Below are 24,368 nucleotides of genomic sequence, written 5' to 3' on the forward strand. Positions count from 1 at the left end.
TGCATGGTCCTTTTGGGTTGCCTTCACCAAAGCAACTTGATAGGATGAATTATGGAGAGAAATGATTAATTATAATTTATTAATATATTATGAGAATAATATATTAAAGGAAAAATCATATTGTTTAATTAATATTAGTCAATAATTAAATAGGAATTAATTTTGTGGCTAAAAGACATTAATTATACTTAAGGGACTAGAACTGTCAATTGTATGATAGTTGAATATTGAGCTAATGGACTCCATATTAGAGGGGTGGACGAATTCTATGGGGAAACCCATTAGAAATCGTCCAAGGCCTTTAAGGAAGGAGTCAATGGGTTGCTTAGGGTCTAAGCAGTCAAATTAGGGTTTCCTTGTGTGATAACCCTAATAGCCTCACTATTTAAAGGACCCTTGAGACTCAAAAACGTGGTGAACTAATTGATTAGGGTTTCCAGCCATTTTTGAGTGTCTCCTCTCTCCTTATTCTTCATCCTCTTGCTCTTGGTGTTTGTGAACCATTAGAGGAGTGACACTTGTGACTCTAAGCTTTGTAAAGTCATTACAAGGAGGATTTGAGATTGTTATTGCTACATAACAATCAAGGTAAGATCTAAAAACCCTTTCTCATGTTAATATGATTAATTGTATGTTAGAACTAGGGTTTAAAGTCTTGTATGAATTGCATGTACAATAGAGAAACCTAGATCCAAGCATTAGGGTTTGCATGAGCACATAGGATGTTCTAATGGTTAAAACCCATTAGTGGTATCAGAGACTTGATTGGTTTCTATTGTATTGATGCCTAGTATATTCATTCATGTTGCAAGATCGAGTTTTTGGCCATCTACCTGACAAACTCGTCGAGTTCTAATGTGGACGTGTCCAGTAGGGTGAACCCGACGAGTCCATAAGGGGACTCGGCGAGTTTAGCTGTCAGACAGACGGATTTTTGGGATTTTTACCTATTTTGACTTAGGATATTGCCATAATTGTTTAAAATTAATAAAATTCGAATTTTATTGATTCCTTATGATTATCTATGTCAAAATAAAAGATTTTGGTCATCTAATTAGATCATTGTTACCTTATTTGATAAATGTTAAATTATATGAATTATTTGATCATTATCTTGCAAGAATTTGAACTAGATCTAATTAGATAACCACCATTTAATTGTTAATTTCCTTATTTGAATTATGTGATCTAGAATATTCTTGACAAAATTTGGAAAAGTTTCAAATTAATCCCTTTAGGTTTTATAGTTTAAATTAGAACTTAAAAGTTTTGGTTTTGAAATTTAAATAAGTTAAACCCTAATGTTTTGAAATGTTTCAAAACTTGCCCTCAAGTTTTGAAATTTAAAAGTTGATTAAAAGTTTAATTTAGAAATGTTAAATTCTAAAACCCTAGTATTGTTTTGAAAAGTTCAAATCACACCCTTATGGTTTTATTAATTAATTAAAGTGTATAATTATTAAATTAGACCACCTAGTATTTTAAAAAGTGTAAAATACACCCTATACTATATATATCATTAAAAGTCTAATATTATATATGTATGAGTAAAGTGTCAAGTCTTACCGTTAGTAGGCCTCATTCACGAAGCTGGTCTATAAGGGTGTTGAAGGAAATTGCCTATAAAATGGCGATTGAATAGGTATCCACTCTTACTCACCGCACTCTTGACTAGTGGAGGGTCGTTAGCCGAACGGGTAGGATAGGACAGAAGCCTTCCATTATAAGTATAATAAAGTACAAAAGTAACTAAATGCTTTCATAAAATTCCCAATCTTAGTTACTTTAGGCAAAAGTGAATTGATGCAATTCCATGAAATTACACTTTGTGCCCTTGCGAAGACGTTAGTGGAGCATGTGTGGTTAACCGACACACTAAATGGTTCTAAGCAAAGGTAGCAAAGGGTGACTCAATGTTTTTCATAGTTCGGTGGAGCGTGTATGGTTAACCGGCACATCGAATAGGTGACTGTAACATGTGGGGGCACCATGTAAGTCTGCATGGTTATTCACACCCGCTTTGTGATCCTCGGTATCCCAGTCACAAACTAGAGGGGCATATCAAGATTTAAACATGTCATTAAAAAGTTCAATGAATCTCAAAAGATCTAGGAATTTTCAATAGATTTAAAACTTAAACTTCTTTTTTGTTTTTCATGGTGGAAATTAGTGAATCGTCATTCACTTACCTTCAAATATTATGCAACTAGATTACGGCATCCCTTTTCTAGGTTGTAGAGTATTGTGTTGGGTCCTAGCCTTAATATCTCATTTGGGTGATTTATTAAGGACTCAATCAATCAACTAACTTGAATTTAATTTTTCTCCCGTTTTGTAGATGTCAAAGTATGACAACTATGGTCTTCCCAAATCCCGTGGAACAAGTTTTTCACATAAAGATGATGTTCCACGATTCGATCGAGGAACACGAGATCATGCTTCACTTCCTCCACCTCCTCCTATTATTCTCCCTAACCCACAAGTTCAAAAGATTGAAAAGTTCAAACTCACTCAAGCCCTTTTGGCAAGTAAACATGAAGAAGGAAAGTCAGTGTGTGCACACATCCTAGAGATGAAGTCACACATTGATAGATTAAGAATGTTAGGATTTGTTGTCTGTGAGGAGATGGCTGTTGACTGGGTTCTTCAGTCACTTCTTGACTCATATAGTAAGTTCGTAAGAGAGTACTATATGATGAACCAAGACGTAACCCTCATTGATCTCACCTATATGCTTATTGTTGCTGAATCAGCAATGATTTGGTGCACTGGAAAAGCAAAGTTGATTGGTGGATCGGCCTTCCAGACCTCTATGGATATAGGCAATGGCAACGAAAGGCATGCCATGATCGAAAAGTTTGATCATAAGAGAAAGGCAAAGTCAGAAGTAGTTTCGTGTGTTGTTCCAAAAGAGTCAATTTGCTTTTATTGCCAAGAGAAGGGGAATTGGAGACGAAGCTGCCCTATTTATCTAAGAGATAGGAGAGTCAAAACGTATGGCTATGCTTTAGGTAAAATCCATTAACTAACTCTTTTAAGTTCCTATTCTAGATTCTTAATGCATGATGTGATAAGATTACATTTCGATGTCTTGTAGGATCGAAGAAAAGAGAGGGAGCTTAAGGGAAAAAGTGAGCGGAATCTAATCGTGAAGAAATGGATTACGATCGCATTAATTGAAGATTAGAATCTTAAGCTACTACTTGGAGTTAGAATAGATTGCTTAGGAATATGTAACAACATAGTTTTTCAGTTAAATTGCATTGTAAGGACAAATTTTTATGCAATAAAATAAATTTTGATTTTATATTATTTATTTATCCTTGCAATGGCGTGTATGAAAAAATTGATGTTTGAAAGTTTCTATTATTAGCAATAATGGATTTGATTCTTAATTATGTTATTTGTGGAAAGGTCAAGAATTTACCAAATAGGGAAATTTTCTCATCGCCCAAGTTTCAATTGGATAGAAACTTGGAATCATACAACAAGTATTGCATGATGAATGAGAAATTTCATATTTGGAAATTAGACTAATTCGTTGACAAAGTGTCAAGTGAAGGACTAGGAGATCAAGTACACAAGTTTGTGTGTTGATTAAGTTCACCACAAGAGTGACAAAGATATTCGTCATGATTTACTAAAGGTTTAGTATATATGATTATACTTATAAGATTAAGTGTAATTCCGAGTTGATTTGAAAGAGTTTAAATCAATAGCAGAACGAATAAGAAGAATCAAGTAGGCAGAAAGATAAAAGTTTCTCTATTCTAAGAAGAAGGGAGAGTACCTTTTATTATGTTTTATGATAGGTCTTAATGATTAAGAACCATATCTCAATTGATCCTCTAAGTGAGTCTTAGTGCAATTGTATGTCTAAGAAGAGAAATCGAGAATTGAAGAAATGGTTAAATCAAGAAGCCAATCATACTTCGTTCCAAAACAAGTCTTAGAGTTAAGATTGTGACATTGAGTGACAAGTCTTAAGAAGGTTTATAACATTCATCAAATATGGAATTTGAAAAAGGTTTTCTTATTACTGCACATTTGAAATTGGAAAGTTGTGATGTCTTGGGTAAGACAAAGACCAACTAGGACCAATTTTTTGAAATGTTTAGTCTTGATAAAAGCTACACTAACTCTTGAATATTTGTTTGTCGAGAAATGTTTATTGACAAGAGAATCTTATATGTCAAGGAGTCAGTGGGAGTCTTAATGGTCTTGAAAAGTTTCAAGAACTAATCAAGAATAAACCTTATCGATCATCACTAGCACACGACTTGAGGTTTACAACCTATCGTGTTGACACTATCTTGTTTTTGTGTCGTTCCAATTGAGTTAATTATGCATGTAAGCTCTATGAGTTCTCATTTGAACGCATAAAAGGCAAGCACCTTGATCAATGAAAAGTACATTGATAGGAAAGGGTGAGCTGCTTAACTACTTGGAAGACATGGTGGGCACCCGTGTTACCATAAGGTAAGAGATCAAGATTGAGAAGGTTCGGTCCATATGAATTTGGATTTGTTGCAAACTTTGGTTTTGACGAATTCACATGGATAGGAACACATACACCATTAAAATCTAAGTTTCATAAGATTTCCTCCTTCATGAAGATGACTGTGAGGAAATGCTTTCATTAAGAGAGATTTTAAGAAGATAGTGATTGTGAAATTGTATTCTCGAATTCGATTATGTTTACGGTATCCCTTTCCATGATTCGAATCGTGAGATTTGGCAATTAGTCTGAATTGTTTAGACACACATATGAGCTATCTAAGGCAAAGGTGTATGAGTTTGAGAAACTTAGATAAAGGATTATCAAAGCATTAGGTATTAGAATTATGAACTTAAGAAATTCAATAAGTATTGTTTTCTGAAAGTTAAGCTATTTTTCTAAATACATGTCAAAGCTAGTGGGAGCATAAGTGTTATGTTTATATGATAATACTCATCATGATAGTGGGAGCATAAATGTTGTGCTTGTATGATTATTAAGGCAAGTATTGCAAGTTAGCAATATTAATTATAGAAAACAAGAGTTATACTTTGCAAAGTCGTAAGGGTTGAATAGTTGTTTTACTATAATTAAGGGAGAGAATATTATGCTTCATTTCAAATCTAAAGGCTTAGGTTGTGGAATGTTAATAAATTTAGTCAAGAGTACATAGTGCGTTCTCAAAATTTCGATTATGATTGTGGCATCCCTCTTCATAGTTCGAATTTTGAGAATGTGACACATAAAATATTATGGCAAAAGACTGATAAAGTATCGTATATTTATGTAAGACATTATGCATCGTATCCCATACGCTTCGGGTAAAGGATCGATTACAGATGCTATAATTTTAACCATTCTAAAATTTTCCAAATCTCTAGCGCATTTAGAGGGAAAAAGGACAAGAATTGGTTTTGACTAAGATAATTAAACAACTATCAAAGGACGATCCAAAGTTCGCTGAGGATTGGTCGCTTGTGAGTAGTTGGAAGTATGGTATTGGATGGACCATATCGACATTATTATGAATAGATAAGATTCTATTAAAGAATGAGTTGTCATATGGCAAATATGGAAATGTTTCCATATTGAGAGTTGGATATTGAGAATCTATATCTAGATTAGAAACTTTTATGCAAGAAGGATGTTCAAAGGAATCTACTTTGAGTGAGAGACATCATATCTATAGAATTGTTTCTGATAGAGATTAGCCAAGTTTTGATGATTTTGAGCTATGACTTTATGAAAGAATCATTGCATAAAATGTTAGAATCTAGCATAAGTAACAAGAATTTGATATTCTTATACTTATGATAAGGATTGGGAGTTGTGAAATGAGTATGATTGGAAATGTGTTCATTTGATCTATTTCACAAAGTAAGGACCGTAGGTAAACATTGTGTGCATGCTGAGAGCATGGGACAAGTATAGTAATAATTCAAGTAAGAAGTTGACTGCCCGAAACAACAAATAATGAGTAATCAATATGGTGATTAAATAAAATTTTTATTTATACCCAGAGTTTGGGGTCATATGGGATTAGTATTATTTTTGTGTTTCACTTTGCATGTTTTGACTTCCTGAATAATTAAATTGGTTCAGAACAATCAAATTATTCGAACGAACCACAGTCGTTCATATGTTGTAAGTAGGTATCAATGAAGACTATCGTGAATTGGTGTGTGGATTGTCTAAAGTGTATTAGACATGAGCAAATGTTTGCTGCAACGTTCATGAGTGCTTATGAATATGAGTTTGAGCATTGGATTAAACCCACGCTCACTTGATCACTTCATGGATTTTATCACGAGTGATTGGTGAGACGATAACATCTTATATTCTTGAAACCGAGATGTGTGAGTTGTATCTTGCGAGTCGGTTACACACTGATAATATGTAAACGCACCAGTAACTTGGTGTCATAAAACATATTGTTGTATGTGATTTGGTGAGTGAGTGCAAGCAAGCATTGAATCAAAGTTTATCTGTTCCTTTTATCCAAGGTAGGATGAAAGCGATATATGTGGGCCCCTCGATGATTTAGTGATGACACCTAAGCGCTTGGCCAAGCCGGGACTAACTAGATGTGTTCAATTGTAGTCTGTTGTCAGTCGTCGTAAATCGGAAATCGAGAAACAACACATAGACAGAGAGACTGATTTAAATCCATACGATATCTAGAATGGAGGAATATATGATCCCTTATCTAAAGGACGCGTATCTGATAAGATCAGAGTTGACAACGGCTTTTGAAAGCTACGATTGCATATCAGGATCTGAAGTCATACACAGAATAGTTATTAGACTTATCCAAGCGGGAGACTGTTGGATTAGTGTCTAAGTCTATAACTATTTTGGTATGTACTTGACCCGATGGTGCATGGTCCTTTTGGGTTGCCTTCACCAAAGCAACTTGATAGGATGAATTATGGAGAGAAAGGATTAATTATGATTTATTAATATATTATGATAATAATATATTAAAGGAAAAATCATATTGTTTAATTAATATTAATCAATAATTAATTAGGAATTAATTTTGTGGCTAAAAGACATTAATTAAAATTAAGGGACTATAACTATCAATTGTATGATGGTTGAATATTGAGCTAATGGACTCCATATTAGAGGGGTGGACGAATTCTATGGGAAAACCCATTAGAAATCGTCCTGGGCCTTTAAGGAAGGAGTCAATGGGTTGCTTAGGGCCTAAGCAGTCAAATTAGGGTTTCCTTGTGTGATAACCCTAATAGCCTCACTATTTAAAGGACCATTGAGACTCAAAAACGTGGTGAACTAATTGATTAGGGTTTCCAGCCGTTTTTAGGTGTCTCCTCTCTTCTTATTCTTCAACCTCTTAGTCTTGGTGTTTGTGAACCATTAGAAGAGTGACACTTGTGACTCTAACCATTAGAGGAATGACAAGGAGGATTTGAGATTGTTATTGCTACATAACAATCAAGGTAAAATCTAAAAACCCTTTCTCATGTTAATATGATTAATTGTATGCTAGAACTAGGGTTTAAAGTCTTTGATGAATTGCATGTACAATAGAGAAACCTAGATCCAAGCATTAGGGTTTGCATGAGCACATAGGATGTTCTAATGGCTAAAACCCATCACTCGTATCCTATATAAACCACCTTATTCTCTAGGGTTGGCCTCTTTACCAGCATCCAAAGCCTCCAAAACCCTAAATTGAGTTGTAGCCTCCATTGTTAAGCATTTGAACCTTTGAAAAGAGTTTGGTGTTTATTTTGTGCATTGTGAAGGAGTTAGAAGATCTTGAAGTTTCTAAGCTTGGATTGGAAGTCTTGGATCCAGAATCACTACCCATTTTTCAAGGAGTTTGAGGTATCAAGTTCTTATCGTTATTACTAGTTGCTTAGATCTCATCTTGGGTTAAATTGTTATGTTTTAGCCATGGTTTGCATGAATGATGGAATTAGGTTGTCCCAAACACTTATTCTTTCAGATCTATGGTTATCTTGGGCTCCTTAGGCATAAAGGTGCCAACTTTATCAAGTTTAGGAACTGTACATTTTTGAGCTTTAGATCTTCATATAGCCATGCATGGACGTAAAGTTGGCAACTTTATGTGATAACCCAGTTCAAGGAGGTCAGATCTGCATTCTGGGGCGATGTCTTAATGGGTTGAGAGCTAAATCTAGAAGATGGTTGATATGGATGAGTACGTTGGGTGCACAAGCCTATACGCACAATGTACAGGTCTTCGAGCAAGTACACTTAGCGTACATGTTGAGTATGCCCCGCGTACTCAATCAGGTGGCATTTTAAAGTTAGGCCTCAGGTTTGAGCCATGTTTTGGGCTTAGAAGGTTAGGGTTTAGTTGGGCCATTTGATTTTGGGAGTTTTGGGCCAGAAATATTATTGGGCCTTGGGCTAAGGCTCATAAGAAGGAATTGGGCCCAATTTGGAAAATTGGGCTATAAGTGGCCCTTAAAGGATTTTAGATTTGGGCCTTAGTCTTGGATCAAGCTATGCCAGGGGTAAAATGGTCATTTTACCCCAAGTACGAATCATTAGTTATAGTCTGGAAGCCAAGTGTTAATTGGATGTTATTTTATATTGATAGCTCGGGAAGTCGTTGGGACAGCAGCTAGGGATCTTCAATGAGATTCAGCATTCGAGATGAGTTTCCTCACCATGTATAGCGAGTCAAAGGCACCGTTTCCGACCCATGATTTGATCTGTTAGGAGACCCATGTTTGTGTGACACTGTGCTTGTATGTTTTTTGGGCGGGGACCGATGACTATCCAGTATGTTATTAGTGGCTATATGATTTGTATGTGGGCGGGGCTCGTTATGCGAGTTAGGGCGGGACCTGTTATACTCATTGGACGGGGTTCGTTATGCGAGTTATGGTGGGGTGTTATACTCATTGGGCGGGGCCCGTTATGCGAGTTAGGGTGGGGCTCGTTATGCGAGTTAGGGCAGGGCCCGTTATACTCATTAGGCGGGGCCCGTTATATGCTATGTATGTTGGTATGTGGTACTTTAGGGAACTTATTAAGCTTTGTGCTTACGGTTTTTAGTTTATGTTTCAGGTACTTTCGTTTCCAAGGGGAAGAGCTCGAGTCGATTGCATCGCATACACCATATGGATTCTGTTTATGGGACACACTCTGATTTTTATGATGTTTGACATGCTTATTTTATTGGGTTGTATGAACAATGTTTTGGAATACTGTTTTTACTTGAATGAAAAATGAAATTTTTGGGTCATATTTTTTTGATGTTACATTTAAACGAAATATTTTATAGTTTTGACTATGGGTGGCAAGTTGGGCAATAGTGTCATGTTTTTGTCTGACATGGCATAGCATGACAAGTCGTTATGTAACACGAGCACAACACGACACAATGTCGAGTTTTTTAAAATAACAATAAAACAAACCAATTAAAAATGGTAACTACGACACGACAAAGATAACATAAAATAACAATTGGTTTATTAATTAATATTTAATCTTACATAACACAAAAAAACACACAAACAACTGTTAAATCATGTTGAGTTCGTGTCGAATTTTAAACACGACACGACGTCGTGTTTTTATATTTGACACGAACACGAATTCGAATTTCAGTTTCGTCTTAATTTCGTTTCATGTATATTTTCTTGGTATGGTATCATCCATTCTCACCCCTAGTTTTGATTCTAAAGTGATAAATTTATATAAATGTGAAGCGTATATATGGATGTAGTTTATGAGACAACTTTTATTGTGTTGCATGTTTTTAGTCTTTGACGCAGGACCAATCATCCTTTAACAGATGAAGTTCAAGTTCAAATCTTTTTTGAGAATTTGACTTATACTTAATAAATTATACTAATACATACCAAAGAAACTAGTTCACTGTCATAGGACCTTTCAATCACAATCTATCAAGTAAAAAACGACCAAGGATAAAATCTCCCAAATTGACAACCTTAATTTATATATTCATGATTTCATACAAAAAAAAAAGTCTAAAAACTTTGCTGATTACAAAATCTATCTGCTAAAATTCTCTCTGATCTGTAATCTGTAATTAATAATATACTTAAGTATGAGTGAAAAATGTGATGATGTAATAATATCAGATACCTAATCGCAACTCCTTGGCAGCCAAAAGTAACTCAGTTTTCACCCTATCATGTTCATCTTCCTCCACCTTCTGCTGCCCTGGTTGTACAACATTCTCCACCACCAAATTGCTTTCAGGTTTCTCCTCCGCCACCAATTGCCGCCACAGCAGCTCATCCCTGCCCATCAAAATCAAATCTTTTTCAAGTTTATGCTGCCTCATGTGTCCACCCAACGCCTGCCCAGTATCAAACTTCTTGGTGCACATCTTGCATTGATGTAACCTTAACATAGGAGAAGGAGCTATTTGCAGGCTTAACATGCATACATCATCATCAATGGGTTTAAGTTTTCTGTGGGTTCCCTGGTGTCCACCAAGAGCTTGAAAAGTATCGAATTTCTTTCCACATGTCTTGCATTCATACCAACGATGCCCAGGAATATTATTAGGAAAAGTAGTAATTGAGGTTTCTGCCGGATTATTGTCCACCATCATCCTACGGTTGGCCACACGTTCGTTTTTGCTCAGTCTCTTCATATAGTGGTAGTGGGTGTTTTTACTGTGTGTTTACATGTATGTGTGTTAAGGATGGTATTAGTATATATAATAAGCTTAAGACTTTAGACTTAAGATACGTGGTGTTTAGATATGGAAACTGGAGAATACTACTACTTCAAAAAGGAAACTAAATCTTTTCAAAATATCTATAGTATATATTTATTTTTTCTTGCGTGGGAAGGAATATATATCTAAGGTTTTTCTTTATTTTTGGAAACAAACTTCACGTATAAATCCCATGCGCAAGATTTCCCTCTATTTTAAGTCTATAACGTCGGACGGTTGGATGATGATTTTTTTCCTGAAAAAAATAATTTTTTCTATATTGTCCAGCCGTTCGATCTAAGTAATGTTTGCAGGTCATATATCCAGAAGCAGTCTTTATATCTTTGGGTGTTGGTCCACCCGTTTTTTTAAGTCCGGGCAAGACAAAAAAGAAAAAAGAAAAGATATGACTTGAAATATTAAATAACAAGAAAAATACAAGTTTATTGTCAAAAATTGATAACAAAAAAGTCGTTGCAGAGACACCAATGTTGATACCTCTGTTACTGTAAATATTAAGATTTGGAACAACTGAAACCAAGAACGAAGCAATGCAACTTCTACCCTTTTTACTTTATCATCTCTCGACTCCAACAGGTCCTTAATTGGTAAAGTCGGTGCTTTGAAACCACTTGTTGATCTTTTGGAAGAAGGCCATCCATTAGAAATGAAAGATGTTGCTTCTGCTATCTTTTAATGTATGCATCACCCATGAAAATAAATTTTGTAAAAGATGGTATTCCAGTGGATGGGTCGATGCTTTTTGATTATGTTAACTGGCATGGTTTGTTACAAAAATAAATGGTAAATGTTTTGATTATGTTTGGTAAATTTAATGACCCCTTTTTTGTACTGATGTTGATTAAATTATGTTTGGTACTGAAATTAAATACATATTCTAAAAACAGTTTTAAAACATTGCTGACATCATCATTGTATATCATCTCACTTGAGAGAAGCAAAGATACATACATATTCTAGCACAACACAAACAAACGTGGAATTATGATGAAATAAAAGACCAACAGCAGATACACTTACTTATATTCACAATACAAATTCAGCATGACAAACCAAACTTTCCAGTTTCACCACCCTACAAGAAAGAATTCAAGATCTGTCCACAATTACAATCAAAACAATTCAAAAGTTTTACAGCAAGATCCACTCATTACTCAAAAAAAAAACACCAGTAAAAACTACAAACTCATTTCAGTTTACAACCATTATATCAAATCTGCCACATTCATTGGCATTTCATCAATTTGGGTACTGTAGTACTGCTCTATATCTCTTAAAATCTTGATATCATCCGTCTTCACGAAATTAATAGCAACACCCTGCAAAACATTCAAACTAATATATTACATACAACAGATAACAGACAACAGATAAGGAAACAAAAGATATAAAGTCTTTGTTACCTTTCGTCCAAATCGACCGGATCGACCAATACGATGAATATAAAGCTCTCGGTTATTTGGGAGGTCATAGTTAATCACCAAAGAAACCTAAACAGAAAAAAAAACAAATCAGTTATAACACATGAGAAATGAAACAATAAGATAAAGATCTTCTTGAGTTTCACATTCACTTGCCTGTTGAACATCCAACCCCCTGGCCCACACATCTGTTGTAATCAAGACACGAGTAACACCAGATCGAAACTCTTCCATAATTGCATCTCGCTCCTTCTGAGGCATATCTCCATGCATGGCTGATACAGTAAAGTTATTCTCACGCATCTTCTCAGTTAGCCAATCCACCTAAATAAGTACAATTAAAGTAAGAAAAAACTCAAAGTTTTAAACCCTAGATTTACTACTAAAACACAAAATAATTCCACTACTTTACCTTTCGCTTTGTGTTACAGAAAATTACAGCCTGTGTGATTGTGAGAGTATCATACAGATCACACAGAGTATCAAACTTCCAGTTTTCTCTTTCAACAGCAACAAAGAATTGTTTTATTCCCTGTCATGGTCAAATAAAACAATTAATTATATCATATCTTGATAGAACAGCTAGGATATTTAATCTTTATGAAAGCAGAATGTCTTACCTCAAGAGTCAACTCATCACGTTTGACCAGGATTCGAACAGGATCAGTCATGAATTTACTGGTCATCTCCAATATTTCATTAGGAAGAGTAGCAGACACCAAACACACCTGAAGCTCTGGTGGAAGATAACGGTAGACATCATAAATTTGATCCTTAAACCCTCTGCTCAACATTTCATCAGATTCATCCTGTTGAAAATCAAGACATTCAAACACATCAATTTATGGGTTTACTTCAAGTTCAAGTCTTCTTCAAGATGGAAGTATTGATACTGGTTATAAAGGGAAGTTAGAAGATAGAAAACTCACGAGAATTAGTAGTTTAATGGCTCTTGTTCGCAATGTTCTTCTCTTGATCATGTCACAGACTCTCCCTGGTGTTCCAGAAACAACATGGACTCCATTTTCTAACTTTCTAATGTCCTCACCAACACTTTTTCCTCCAATGCATGCATGGGCTTGTATACTGATGAAATCGCCTATAGCCAATATCTGTTTCTCTGTCTGTGCTGCAAGCTCTCTTGTTGGTGACAAGATCAAAGCTTGGACTCTATAGATGAAGATGTAGAATCCATGTAAGGAACCATATGTCTAAGGAATAAAACAACTACAGGACTAAGGAAAATGAGCAAGAAGAAATAATCAAATTTCCCAATGATGAGTGATGACATTAGCAAACAAAAGAGAAAAGTTTTACAAGCATAAAGTTGTAACATCGTCATTATCATCCAGTGATTGACAGATCCTACGGTTCAATTTCAGATGCTACAATATGTGTAAATCAAAGAAAGTGGTGTTGGCCGATTGGTGGATATGAGCGTACATCATTTTACATAATTTCATAAAGTGGTTTCTTGAATACATTTAGCAAAGTAGATGCCCTCATTGAAGCCATTGATAGATCTTCCTAATAAAAGGTGCTACAGTTTTCAAGTTGTAAACAAAGCTATTTGCCAAAGAAACAGCAGCCCTATAGAGTTCCAAATCTTCAGTTTTGACTAGCGCATTTGTTCAAAAACACGGACGGAAAATGTTTTGGGTGCTACCAGATAAAATAATTATTCGTTAAAAAGGGCAAAAATAAAACATTACACCGTGTATAAAGAGAAATGGCCAGCAAAAAAGGAGAGGCTTGAAAACTCACCCTATAACATAAATCTATGGTTTATTTTCGAATTAACTAGAAAAAGTTGAAATTGAATAAACAAATTGATGAATAACAGAACATACTCTCTTGAAGCTGTGTCGACAATCTGGCAAACAGTAAGCGCAATCATGGAGGTTTTTCCGGTACCAGATTGAGCCTGGGCAATGACATCTCGACCTTCAATGATAGGCCTAACAGCTCTCTGTTGAATTGCCGAGGGCTTCTCGAATCCGTGTTGGTAAATCCCACGGAGTAGATCGTCTTTGATTCCCATTTGGTCAAAGCTCATAATCGGCTCCACTCCGCGCGAGGTCTCAAAGACCAGCTTTTCGTCATCCACCATCGTGTTCCGCCGTCCTCTGTTCGCCGGTACCACTGACGTTCCCGCCATGAGAGATTTTTCGTAGTTCTTGTGGCTCGTATTTCCCCTGTTGTTGGTTTTAGGGTTCTTATGTGAACCAAGTGAAACCCTCGATAGAATTTCGAAAACCAAAACGTGGCCACTACGTTGATGTATATGTAGGCGAAATTAGGTTAGATCCGCTTATTGTCCCTCTTACGTTTTTTTTTTCAAAGGAATTATTTCTATTTTAACTTTAAAATCATAATCAATAATAATTCTACATATTAATGGATAGTTACGAATATGTTTTATGAACAATTTGTATAAACTAATACCATGGTATTATGTTTAGTGGTGTCAAAAGAAAAAAATGCAAAACCAAATCAGTTTTGTTTGGCTTTAGAAAATTCAGATTAGTTATCCAAATAAAAATAATTTTATTTGATTTGATTTTGGTTAAGAGTGCTACAGGGGTGAGTATTTGGACCTCTGTATCGGACCAGACTTGGACCGGTCTCATCCGGTCTAAGGCCTACCAATTTTTGCAAAATATGTTCGGTTCAAAAGTCAGTTTAGTCCAGGTTCGATTATGAATCTGGTCCAGTTTAACAGTCGACAGTCATAATAGATAAACTAACTTTTGGTAAAACTTTAACGAGTTGTATCATATGCATCTAAAGTTGCACTGGTCCAATGGGTATAAGAACTGAAAATCCTGGACTTGGACCCGAAGCTAGATCGGCCTTAACGAGTCCAGTCTAAAGTCCACCAATTTCTCCCAAATTTGTATGGTTCAATTCGATCCAAATGTTCACCCCTAATTATAACGATACAACTATCAATGTATTATTTGTATCTCTTCATTAATAATTGTATGGTTATAACACTAGTCAAATCAATTAGGTTTTTATCAAATTAACTTTTTTATTTATTTATATGAAATTTATTTATTATATCCACACTCATTAAATTTTGTGTCATGTTGTTTTTGTTATTTATTGTCTTTTTTTATTATTATTATTATTCTTATTATTATTATTATTAAATTTTAGGGTTTAAATGATTAATATTACAAAACACAAAATCAACGATGCAAGATAATAATAGTCCAGGGGTCATTCTATAAATTGGATTCATATTTGACTACAAATTTTAAGGTTTATAATTTGATTTTTTTATGTAGCGTCTCAAAAATTAAAACTAAAAATTTCAATTTTTAAAATAATAAATTATCATTCGGAACATGTTCATAAAACCATGATAAATTCAGAGTATGTCAATAAACATCCAAATATATCATAATCATATAAAATGCGGAACAATATGGTGTGTTCAATGCAGTCAACCCAAACTCTTCATTTTGGAACCGAAAGTACTTGAAACATAAACTGAAAACCGTAAGCACGAAACTTAGTGAATTCCCCAAAACACCACATACCATACATATCAAACATATAATGGGCCCCGCCCGGCATCGGTCTGTCAGTCATCAGACTCCGTCTGGCATCGGGCCGCCGTCCGGTATACATACAAACATATAAACAAATGCAAAAATCACAAAGCTAGATAGCATACAATATAATCATCAGGCCCCGTCCGGTAAACATATCAAAAAACATACATGCATAGTCACACATACAACTAGCATCCTGATCATAATAAACCATGGGTCGACATTGGTGCCTTCGACCTGCTAAACACAGTAAGGAAACTCACCTCAAACCGCTGAAAATCAGATAAACGCTCGGACTGTTGATCCGGATAATCTCCGCGCTAATCAATCAAATAAAACCCTAATTTATAATTAAGTCATAACCCATAACTAGGAATCTCATTCCTATGTCCAACTCCTAGGGTAAAAGACCTTTTTACCCTTTCCTCACTTGACCAAATAACTGAGGCCCAACCCAATGGTTCCAAAAAGCCCAATATGGCCCAAATTCCTAAATGATGGCCAAATCCCAACAATGACCCAAAGTCAGAAAGACTAATGGCCTAACAAGGCCTAAAACATTAATAGTCAAAATATGACCCAAATCGCAAAAGTCAACAAAAGTCAATGGCAGATGAGTACACCCGACGTACTCATACTTATGCCCAGCGTACATTATACGAGTTGGGTATGCCCAACGTACTCCGCAGCCAACCCCAAATTATAATTAAGTGCTTAATCGGTTAAGCCACTATGTCCAATTATCATATCTGATCCTAAATGATGTCTTAACACGTAAAGCTGGCAACTCTACTCCTTTGGTTTTACTAAACACTTTTGAGTGATGTTTTAATTAATATGAAAACAAAAAAATTTGTTTTGAATTTTGGGACGTTACAGACGGTGACACACGGAAATAACGATTTTAGGCAGTTTTTGACACTTATAAATACCAAATGCTTCTTAAACCTAAAGGGAAACTTTTTCCACTTCTCCCCGACGATTTTAGAGCATTTTGGAGGCATTCCAACACGTTCCAACTATCTCCAAACACGTTTTTTATCATTCCAATCCGAATTCAAGGCGAGAAATCATCAAGTTCACAAGCAATCAACATTAGAAGACCGTTTAACCGATCATCTCCATTACAACTCCAAAATTCCTTATTTGTTCCCCAATGTTTTATTGTTTCAAACTTTGATAATCATTATGTTACATTTTATGTATGATTGCAAGTTTTTTTGTGGATTATAATATACAATTCATTGTTTTTCTTCAAGTTACTGTTTTTATGATTTCAATGGAAGACTAAACCATTAGGTTACTTTCAGGGATGTTTAGGACTTTTAGATGAACACACTTGATTATTACTTGGTTCTAGTTAATTTCAATTGTTATTTTATGTTTCATATGATGATCTTTTGGTGATAATGATTGAAATTGGATTATACGAGTTTGTTTGATTGCATAACTAAAATAATGCATTATAAACTTACCAATTGTTCCAGGTTCAAGTAGTTTAGGAACAAAGACAATTGGTTGAACCCACATGTGTTATTCCAACTTGTGATATTGAATGCTTAATATTGTAATAGGTAGTTGCAAGACATTCTATTGTCAATTCAATAATTGTTCCTAATCCAATTAGACCCAAGGAGTATACGATTTACCCAAAACTATGTTTTACAAGATAATGAACCTTAATTGCATTTAAGGAATTGAACTAGGATTTTAGGGAAGAAAGCGTGTGAATTTGAACTGTCCAACAACTGAACTGGGAGTACCTTACTTTTCTCATTGAGAGCTTCATTTTAATTAATAAATTTCCAAGTTTATTGGTTTACTATTTGTTAAAAAAAGTGTGATGATTGTGAGTATTTGTTCTTTGTCATTGATTACTATAACATAAAGTTTGACCACGAACTCCTTATGGATTCGATCCGACTTACCCTATCTATGTAGGTTAGTTGGTTTATTTTTTATTGAGGCAACGACCTCGATCAGTTATTCATCCTTTAGCTAACCCCGACCTATAATCGTTAAATATGAAGTGAACGGGAATCCTCATCGTGGCGGGCGCAGGCGCCACCACTGCTCCTCCACCTCCCTGCAACCTCGGACAATCCGCCTTTTATGGCCAGTCTGGTTGCAATGGAAACAAATCATGCCCTTCTTGGGGAAATCCCTGCTCACGTGGCCCGGCCGACCACATGTATAACATACTGGGCCCGTCTCCCGACAAGCTCCACCATGAGATCTCCCACACTTGGCACACCGATCACGACACTGCTGGCCCCTACTTGATGAATCCGAGGTCTTAGTTTTTTTAGCCTAACCTACTGATGTATGTGCCTGCTCGGGCTTCCGCTTGATGCGAAACTCCAACTCCATCTCCCGCTCACGGGCCTTATCTACCATCTCATTTAGGGTTTTACACCCTATAAAACTCACAAACTCACGAATATCATCCCTCAACATGGAATGATACCTTGTCCTCATCGGTAGCATACTGTAGGATCAATAATGCCCGTTCCCGAAACTTGGCGGTAATCTACGCCACAATCTCGGTGGTCTGCTGCAGCCCATGAAAGTGCCTCACCAATCGCTACACCTCAATAGATGGTGCAAACTCCAGATCAAATCATCTAACAAACTCTGCCCACGTCATCTCAGCCACACTGGCTGCTCCCACCTGGCTAGTCACCTCCCCCACCAATCCCGGGCTCGGTCCCTGAGCATACATGAAGCAAAGCCCACCTTTTCCGCATCAGGGCAAGAACTCGTGCATTGGGCGTTCTTTGTGTCCACCACCCAGTGTCAGCTAACTATGGGGTCCATGACCCCAAAGAACTCCGGCGGCCTATGTAACGTCCGTAGATCCGGGTTAGTCAATTTAGAGATAATAAGGGTCGAAAACGACTTTTTGACAAAAGATTATTTATAATTAATAATCTTAACCAAGTTTTAGAATACGTCTCAAGGGTTCCGTACATGTAAAGAACGTTGAAATCCAAGTTAAAACGAAAAAGTTATGGTCCGTCGAAGTTTTACGGCAAAACCGGCACGACACCGGGAGAAGTAAATAGTGAATTTACGATGGATGAATTTTTAGCCTTATAAATCTAAACAAAAGTTGTAGTATACGTTAAACCAAGAACATACAAAAAAAGAATGCCCAAATATGACTTCGTATGAGGAGGTTATGAATTTTCTAAGATTTGACTTAGCAGTGCACAGCCCGAAACTCGAATTTTAGATCGAGCGATTTTTGGCCTACGCGAACTAAATGAGAATTGAAGATCTCATTAATAGGAACTCAACGGTAAAAAGACAGACGAAAATAGAGTCTGTATGTAGAAGTTATGAATTTTACGCGGACATTTAACAATATAATCTCCTTGTACTGTTAAATTTAAGATCGGTCGAGAATTAGCCGACAGAGTCAAAATAAAAGTTGTAGATCTTATTTTTACCTACGCGTGGATATAAATAACGTCAAAAATAGAGGTCGTATGTGAAAGTTACGGATTTTAGAAGTCGGAAGTGTGTTGTGCGAAAATAGGTGATGTGGCACAATCTTGGCCATTGCTTTCTCCCCAAGTCTTGCCACTAGATGGTGACATGTGGCACCAAGTTCAGCCATTTTTCACCCTATAAATAGAACCTCTCCCACCTCATTTTCTTCACACTTTTCCCACTCTTTCTTCTCTTTACTCTCTCTAGAACCTCTCTTTAGCCCCGAACCCCCCCCCCCCCCCTCGAAAAGCCTAGGGAACCTCCCTAGCATGAGGTGGAAGCCCCAGAGTGCTTGACGGCTCCAAGAAGAAGAGCTTTTCGGCTCGGGAACGCTGCTCCAAGCAAAGCCCGATTTTCTATAAAACCCGTTGTAAGTGAGCTACGCCTATGCTATTTTTAATATAGATTTTATTTAATTATAGTAACGTTATTAGAAACTTATAATAAGTAATTGGGCTATTATTATGGGTTATATAAGTATTGTTTAACGTTTATATAATAGTAATAATAGCTAGACTATTAATTAGTCTCGGCGAATAATAGACTAAACTCTAGTGGTAATAATACTAGGTTTCGTCGAAGGAAATTATTTTTAAGAAGCGAAGCGCTGTCTGAGTTTGGAATAACCACATTTTCATGTGAGTGCATGGTTCATTTCATCTTACACATAAATATGAAGTATTTAATATAAATTACGTGTTATGTGTGTATATTGTCTGAATACTTGTTGTCTATGCTGGGTGAAATATTTTTATACACGTTTTAAATGATTTAAACTGTATATGTATTTTATATCTACAAAATGTGTCGGGTAAAACATATGTAGATGTAATAGTTGTTGTGTGACCAAATAAAATAAAGAGAGGCCTCAATATAGATGTTATTGATGATCCAGTCATCTAGCGGAGTATAGATGACGACCACGGACTATTCTAGACAGTCCAGTGGAACGCTAGCAGGCTCGCAACCTGTAGGTGTTTATTTGAACTGTGTGCTCACCAGCAGTACTCCATCCCCCACATGGTTGCCTTATTTGACATGAATTGCCGAGGAACCCCCGAAGCATGTGTTGTCACCCCGATGAAAGTCCTTAGACTAAGTCCCTTGTGTTAGATGTTTTAGGGACGTAAAGTGAGGATAACGGGAACGGGTAATTGGGTTTGTTTGATTTGATAAAGTTAATAAACTTATTTATTGTGGGTTGAAAACCCTATGTGCTCACCAAGTTTTCCAACCTGACCCACTCAGTTTATTTATATCACAGGTGTTGATATGAAGTCACATTACACTGAGAGATTATGGAGATATAAATCACTAGTGATAATGAATGTAAGTTCTGTTTATGCTTATGTTTCTGTATTGACGATGACATCCCAAACGTTTTAAAATGAATAAAAATATTTTTCTTCGAAAATTATTTGATAACGTATTTATCATGTTTTAATGGGAATAAAAATTCCGCAGCATTTTTATTAAAAGAGGTACTCTGATTTTTATAAAGCATAAACAAAATCGGTCTTTTCTGGCCGTGAAAATGGGGACGTCACAGCCTGCACGCCTTGAACTCCCGGAACGAGGGAGTTCAGGCGCCGACCTGGCCCGCAACAATCTCGACTCTGAATGCCCTAAGCCTCTCCTCTATGATCTCCATCAGACCTTCCTTGACCATCCCAAAAAACACTGGGGTAGCATCAAGGATGCCCCTCGTAACTTCGACTGCAATAAGCTCGCACAACCTCTCATCAATGGGCTCGGTAGTGTCACCCGACCCAGATCCATATCCTGATCCCGATCCTGATCCCCCTTCTCCAAACTGTGTCACCACCATATTGTACTGCAATACCACAAAACATAATGATCAGGATGTCCAAAGAGGGGATCCTCCCACACCGGTTCTCCTTATAGTTTACGAGTCTAACGTTGGTTCGGGTATAGGTCATGTGTTTTCAGTAGTACGGACCCAATACTACCTTCCACACCTATCTGTACCTTCACCAAGGCTCTACCTGATAACTCCAGTTCATCCCATAACAAATCATATCTCACATGCTACCACATAACTCAAATCCTAGGCTAACCTAAGATTTACTCCATCCATATCAAACCAGAACTCAATCATAACATGTTGCCTTATGCATGCAAATTATACACAGAACAGGATCAAATAGACTTTCGAATAACATACCCTACCCTAAGACCACAACCATACAAGGAATAGGAAATAAGGCCAAATCAATCATTTTGCGACTATAAGACCCTAACCGTATACAATTTTGGAAGCATACACATATCAAGATTCATACAATTATCATAACTCATATATCAGTATAGCATGGCTAACATATTGGGGAAACTACTTACTTGGCTTGACCGATCACGCGCATTGCACTCTCCTCTTTTCCATTTTAAGAATTTTTAACTTGTGATTTTTTTGAAAAAAAAAATACCATTTCCTTAGTTTGAGTCCTGACACATCCAAGAGTATGCCCGAATCCTCAAACCAAGGCTCTTATGCCAACTTGTAACTACCCAATTTTTCAGAAGAAATTTTTTATTTTTAATTAGCCAAATCATTTTCACAAGATATGAAATATCAATGAAAATTGTTTTCAAAATCCATAACACCAATATTTTACTTCAAATATCAGAGTGTCCTATCAAAACAAATGTCGAAGAGTGCATGCCGTGCCATCAAGTCTTGCCCTTGCCCTTGGGCTCAGATGTACCTTAAACAAATCTACAAGTTGTAAGTTAATACTTAGTGAGTTCCCTAGAGCATACCCCACACAATCCACATAATCACATAATCCATAATAGCGATAAAATCTACATAAACCACATAAGCCATGCATATTAACCTATAAGGATGTCGTGAAAACCCTCCAAGGTCTTACTATGGGTGCCACTGGAACCCCCACGTGGTCTTAACCCACTACCATAGGAACCACCACATGGTCTTAACTGCCTGCCATAGGAACCCCCACATGGTCTTCCCTAACACATAAAATATCATATAACTAACCATTCAAACAAACTAGGATGTCATGGAAACCCTCTAAGGCCTTACATCGAATGCCATGGGAACCTCCACATGGTCTTAGTCTACTGCCACGGGAACCCCCCCCCCCCCCGGGTCTTCCATACTAGTATCATAAAGATAACTATCATATCACATGTCACACAATCAACTAGTATTCCACATAGCATATAATATGGGTCGGCCTTGGTGCCTTCGACCCATTGGTATGGTGAGGAGACTCACCTCTCAAAAATGTTGAACTGATAAGATGAGATTCGATAAGTCCCAACACGTAGCTCCAACTCAACTGCCTACAATCATCATGTGACCAGCATGCCAAAATCCCGAAATACAAGAATTATCCTTATGGTCAAACTTGGTCGACCATGGTCAAAGTCAGGTCAACAATCCATGTTGACCCAACTCATCGAGTGCATCTAGCAACTCGTCGAGTTCCTCTAGTGTCCAGAAAACCGGGACAAACTCGAGTCAACTCGTCGAGTTGCTTAATGTACAAAAGACCGAAAACTCATGTAGATCGAAAACTCTAATCTCTCACCGAAATCACTCAGAATCTCAAAAACGGGTAAACCCTACCTGACTCGTCGAGTTGGCTAAGCAACTCGTAGAGTCCCTTCAGTCCTTCCAGTGGAATCCAAGACTCCAAAGGTTTTAGTGCATGGAAAGGGCCTAAGCTGGATAAAGTGGGCAACATTATGTCGTTGATGTAACGACCATAAAATTCCAACCAATTTAAACTTTTCAAAAACAACCCGATTTCATAAAATTATTACAAAAAGGTTTTCAATACAATTATGTCAGAGTATTCCCAGAATCACATCACAAAACATAATCATGAGGAGCGGTACGATCACGCCTTTGCCTTGTCACGGTCTCCTGAAGAAACTGAAAAACATTAAACCACAATTGTAAGCCCGAAAGCTTAGTGAGATATCCCCAAAATACCAACCACATATACCATACACGCATAACATGCCGTATCATAACAGAACACAGAACAACCATGCACTTCGGGTCTACTGTGTGACTGGTCCGCCGCACCGGCCAACAGTCCACCTGGTCCACCCTCCGAGTCTAGCCACATACATCGAGTCTACAGTGTGATTGGTCCGCCCGCACCAGGCCTTCAATCCACCTGGTCCACTCTCTGAGTCTACAGTATGACTGGTCTGTCCGCACTGGGCCTTCAGTCGACCTGGTCCACTCTCCGAAACTCGGCACGTCTGGTCCGCCCTCTTGGGGCCTACAGCCTATCCGGACCGCTCGTTGGGCCTTCGGGATAACCGGTCCGCCCTGGGTATGTGGCCTACAACACAAAGTAGGTCCCACCTCAACCCAATCCCAGTCCAACAACCATGTGTACATAAACATTCAATCATATAACATATCACATCCAATCAAACCGATCTAACAGATCACATAGCATAACATCATCCTAACCAAGATACCGACCTAACTGGTCGCTAGCATAGCATCATCCTATATACCAGGATGCAACATAGCAAAGCAATAACATAACAACGATACCCAGATCACAATCCGATAAAGGGCCGACCTTGGTGCCGTAGACCCTGCTGATATAGTGAGGATAACTCACCTCGCAACTGCCGACTGAACAGATAAACCCGAGCTGCTCCGACCACGGATACGATCTCCACCACTGGCCAACCACCAAAACACTAAACTCAAAACAATATTCAACAATTACCAAAATGCCCCTAGAAGTCAACTGGACCACCCTTGGTCAAAGTCAAAGTCAAAGTCAACCCCTGACTGACTCTACTCGCCGAGTCAACCCGATAACATGCCGAGTCCCCATACACAGAACTTCCCCAATCCGCAACTCAACTTGCCGAGTCACCCCGAGACTCGCCGAGTCCAGCAACTCTGAGTCCTTTCACACTCGACTCACCGAGTCATCCCTTGACTCACCGATTCACAGCTCAACCAGAAGAAAGGTTAGGACCTCACGACCAGACTCGCCGAGTCCAAGAACAGACTCGCCGAGTCCAAGGCTATCTTCAACCTACTCGTCGAGTTGTTCTTCCAACTCGCCGAGTTCCAGTCCATCTTCAAGCAACTCGCCGAGTACACCTTTGTGACTCGCCGAGTGCCTCTAGATCTCATCCCATAC

The 24,368-nt window shown here is 37.3% G+C and overlaps 2 protein-coding genes across 2 annotated transcripts; both read right to left on the bottom strand.

Moving 5' to 3' along the window:
* Window positions 1–10,103: 10,103 nt before the first annotated feature.
* Window positions 10,104–10,628, bottom strand: LOC111884440 (zinc finger protein AZF2). Its single transcript, XM_023880764.1, has one exon. It carries the CDS (start codon window positions 10,626–10,628, stop codon window positions 10,104–10,106), a length of 525 nt encoding a protein of 174 aa, XP_023736532.1.
* A 1,075-nt stretch (window positions 10,629–11,703) lies between these two features.
* On the bottom strand, window positions 11,704–14,398 carry LOC111884374 (eukaryotic initiation factor 4A-3). Its single transcript, XM_023880682.3, has 7 exons — window positions 13,987–14,398; window positions 13,066–13,306; window positions 12,757–12,945; window positions 12,549–12,668; window positions 12,293–12,460; window positions 12,119–12,205; window positions 11,704–12,034 (listed from the first exon to the last, which is right to left on the bottom strand). Exons 1-7 carry the CDS (start codon window positions 14,292–14,294, stop codon window positions 11,921–11,923), a joined length of 1,227 nt encoding a protein of 408 aa, XP_023736450.1. The 5' UTR covers window positions 14,295–14,398; the 3' UTR covers window positions 11,704–11,920.
* Between the last annotated feature and the right edge of the window lie 9,970 nt (window positions 14,399–24,368).

The sequence above is a fragment of the Lactuca sativa genome, chromosome 3 (genome assembly GCF_002870075.4).
Source record: "Lactuca sativa cultivar Salinas chromosome 3, Lsat_Salinas_v11, whole genome shotgun sequence".
In the NCBI taxonomy this organism is placed as follows: Eukaryota; Viridiplantae; Streptophyta; class Magnoliopsida; order Asterales; family Asteraceae; genus Lactuca; species Lactuca sativa.

Coding starts and splice junctions, on each gene's coding strand:
- LOC111884440 (XM_023880764.1), bottom strand. CDS start 10,628: ATGAAGAGACTGAGCAAAAACGAACGTGTGGCCAACCGTAGGATGATG.
- LOC111884374 (XM_023880682.3), bottom strand. CDS start 14,294: ATGGCGGGAACGTCAGTGGTACCGGCGAACAGAGGACGGCGGAACACG. Junction 12,206..12,292: donor GGGGGTTGGATGTTCAACAG/GCAAGTGAATGT, acceptor TTTTCTGTTTAG/GTTTCTTTGGTGATTAACTA. Junction 12,035..12,118: donor CCGGTCGATTTGGACGAAAG/GTAACAAAGACT, acceptor AATGTTTTGCAG/GGTGTTGCTATTAATTTCGT.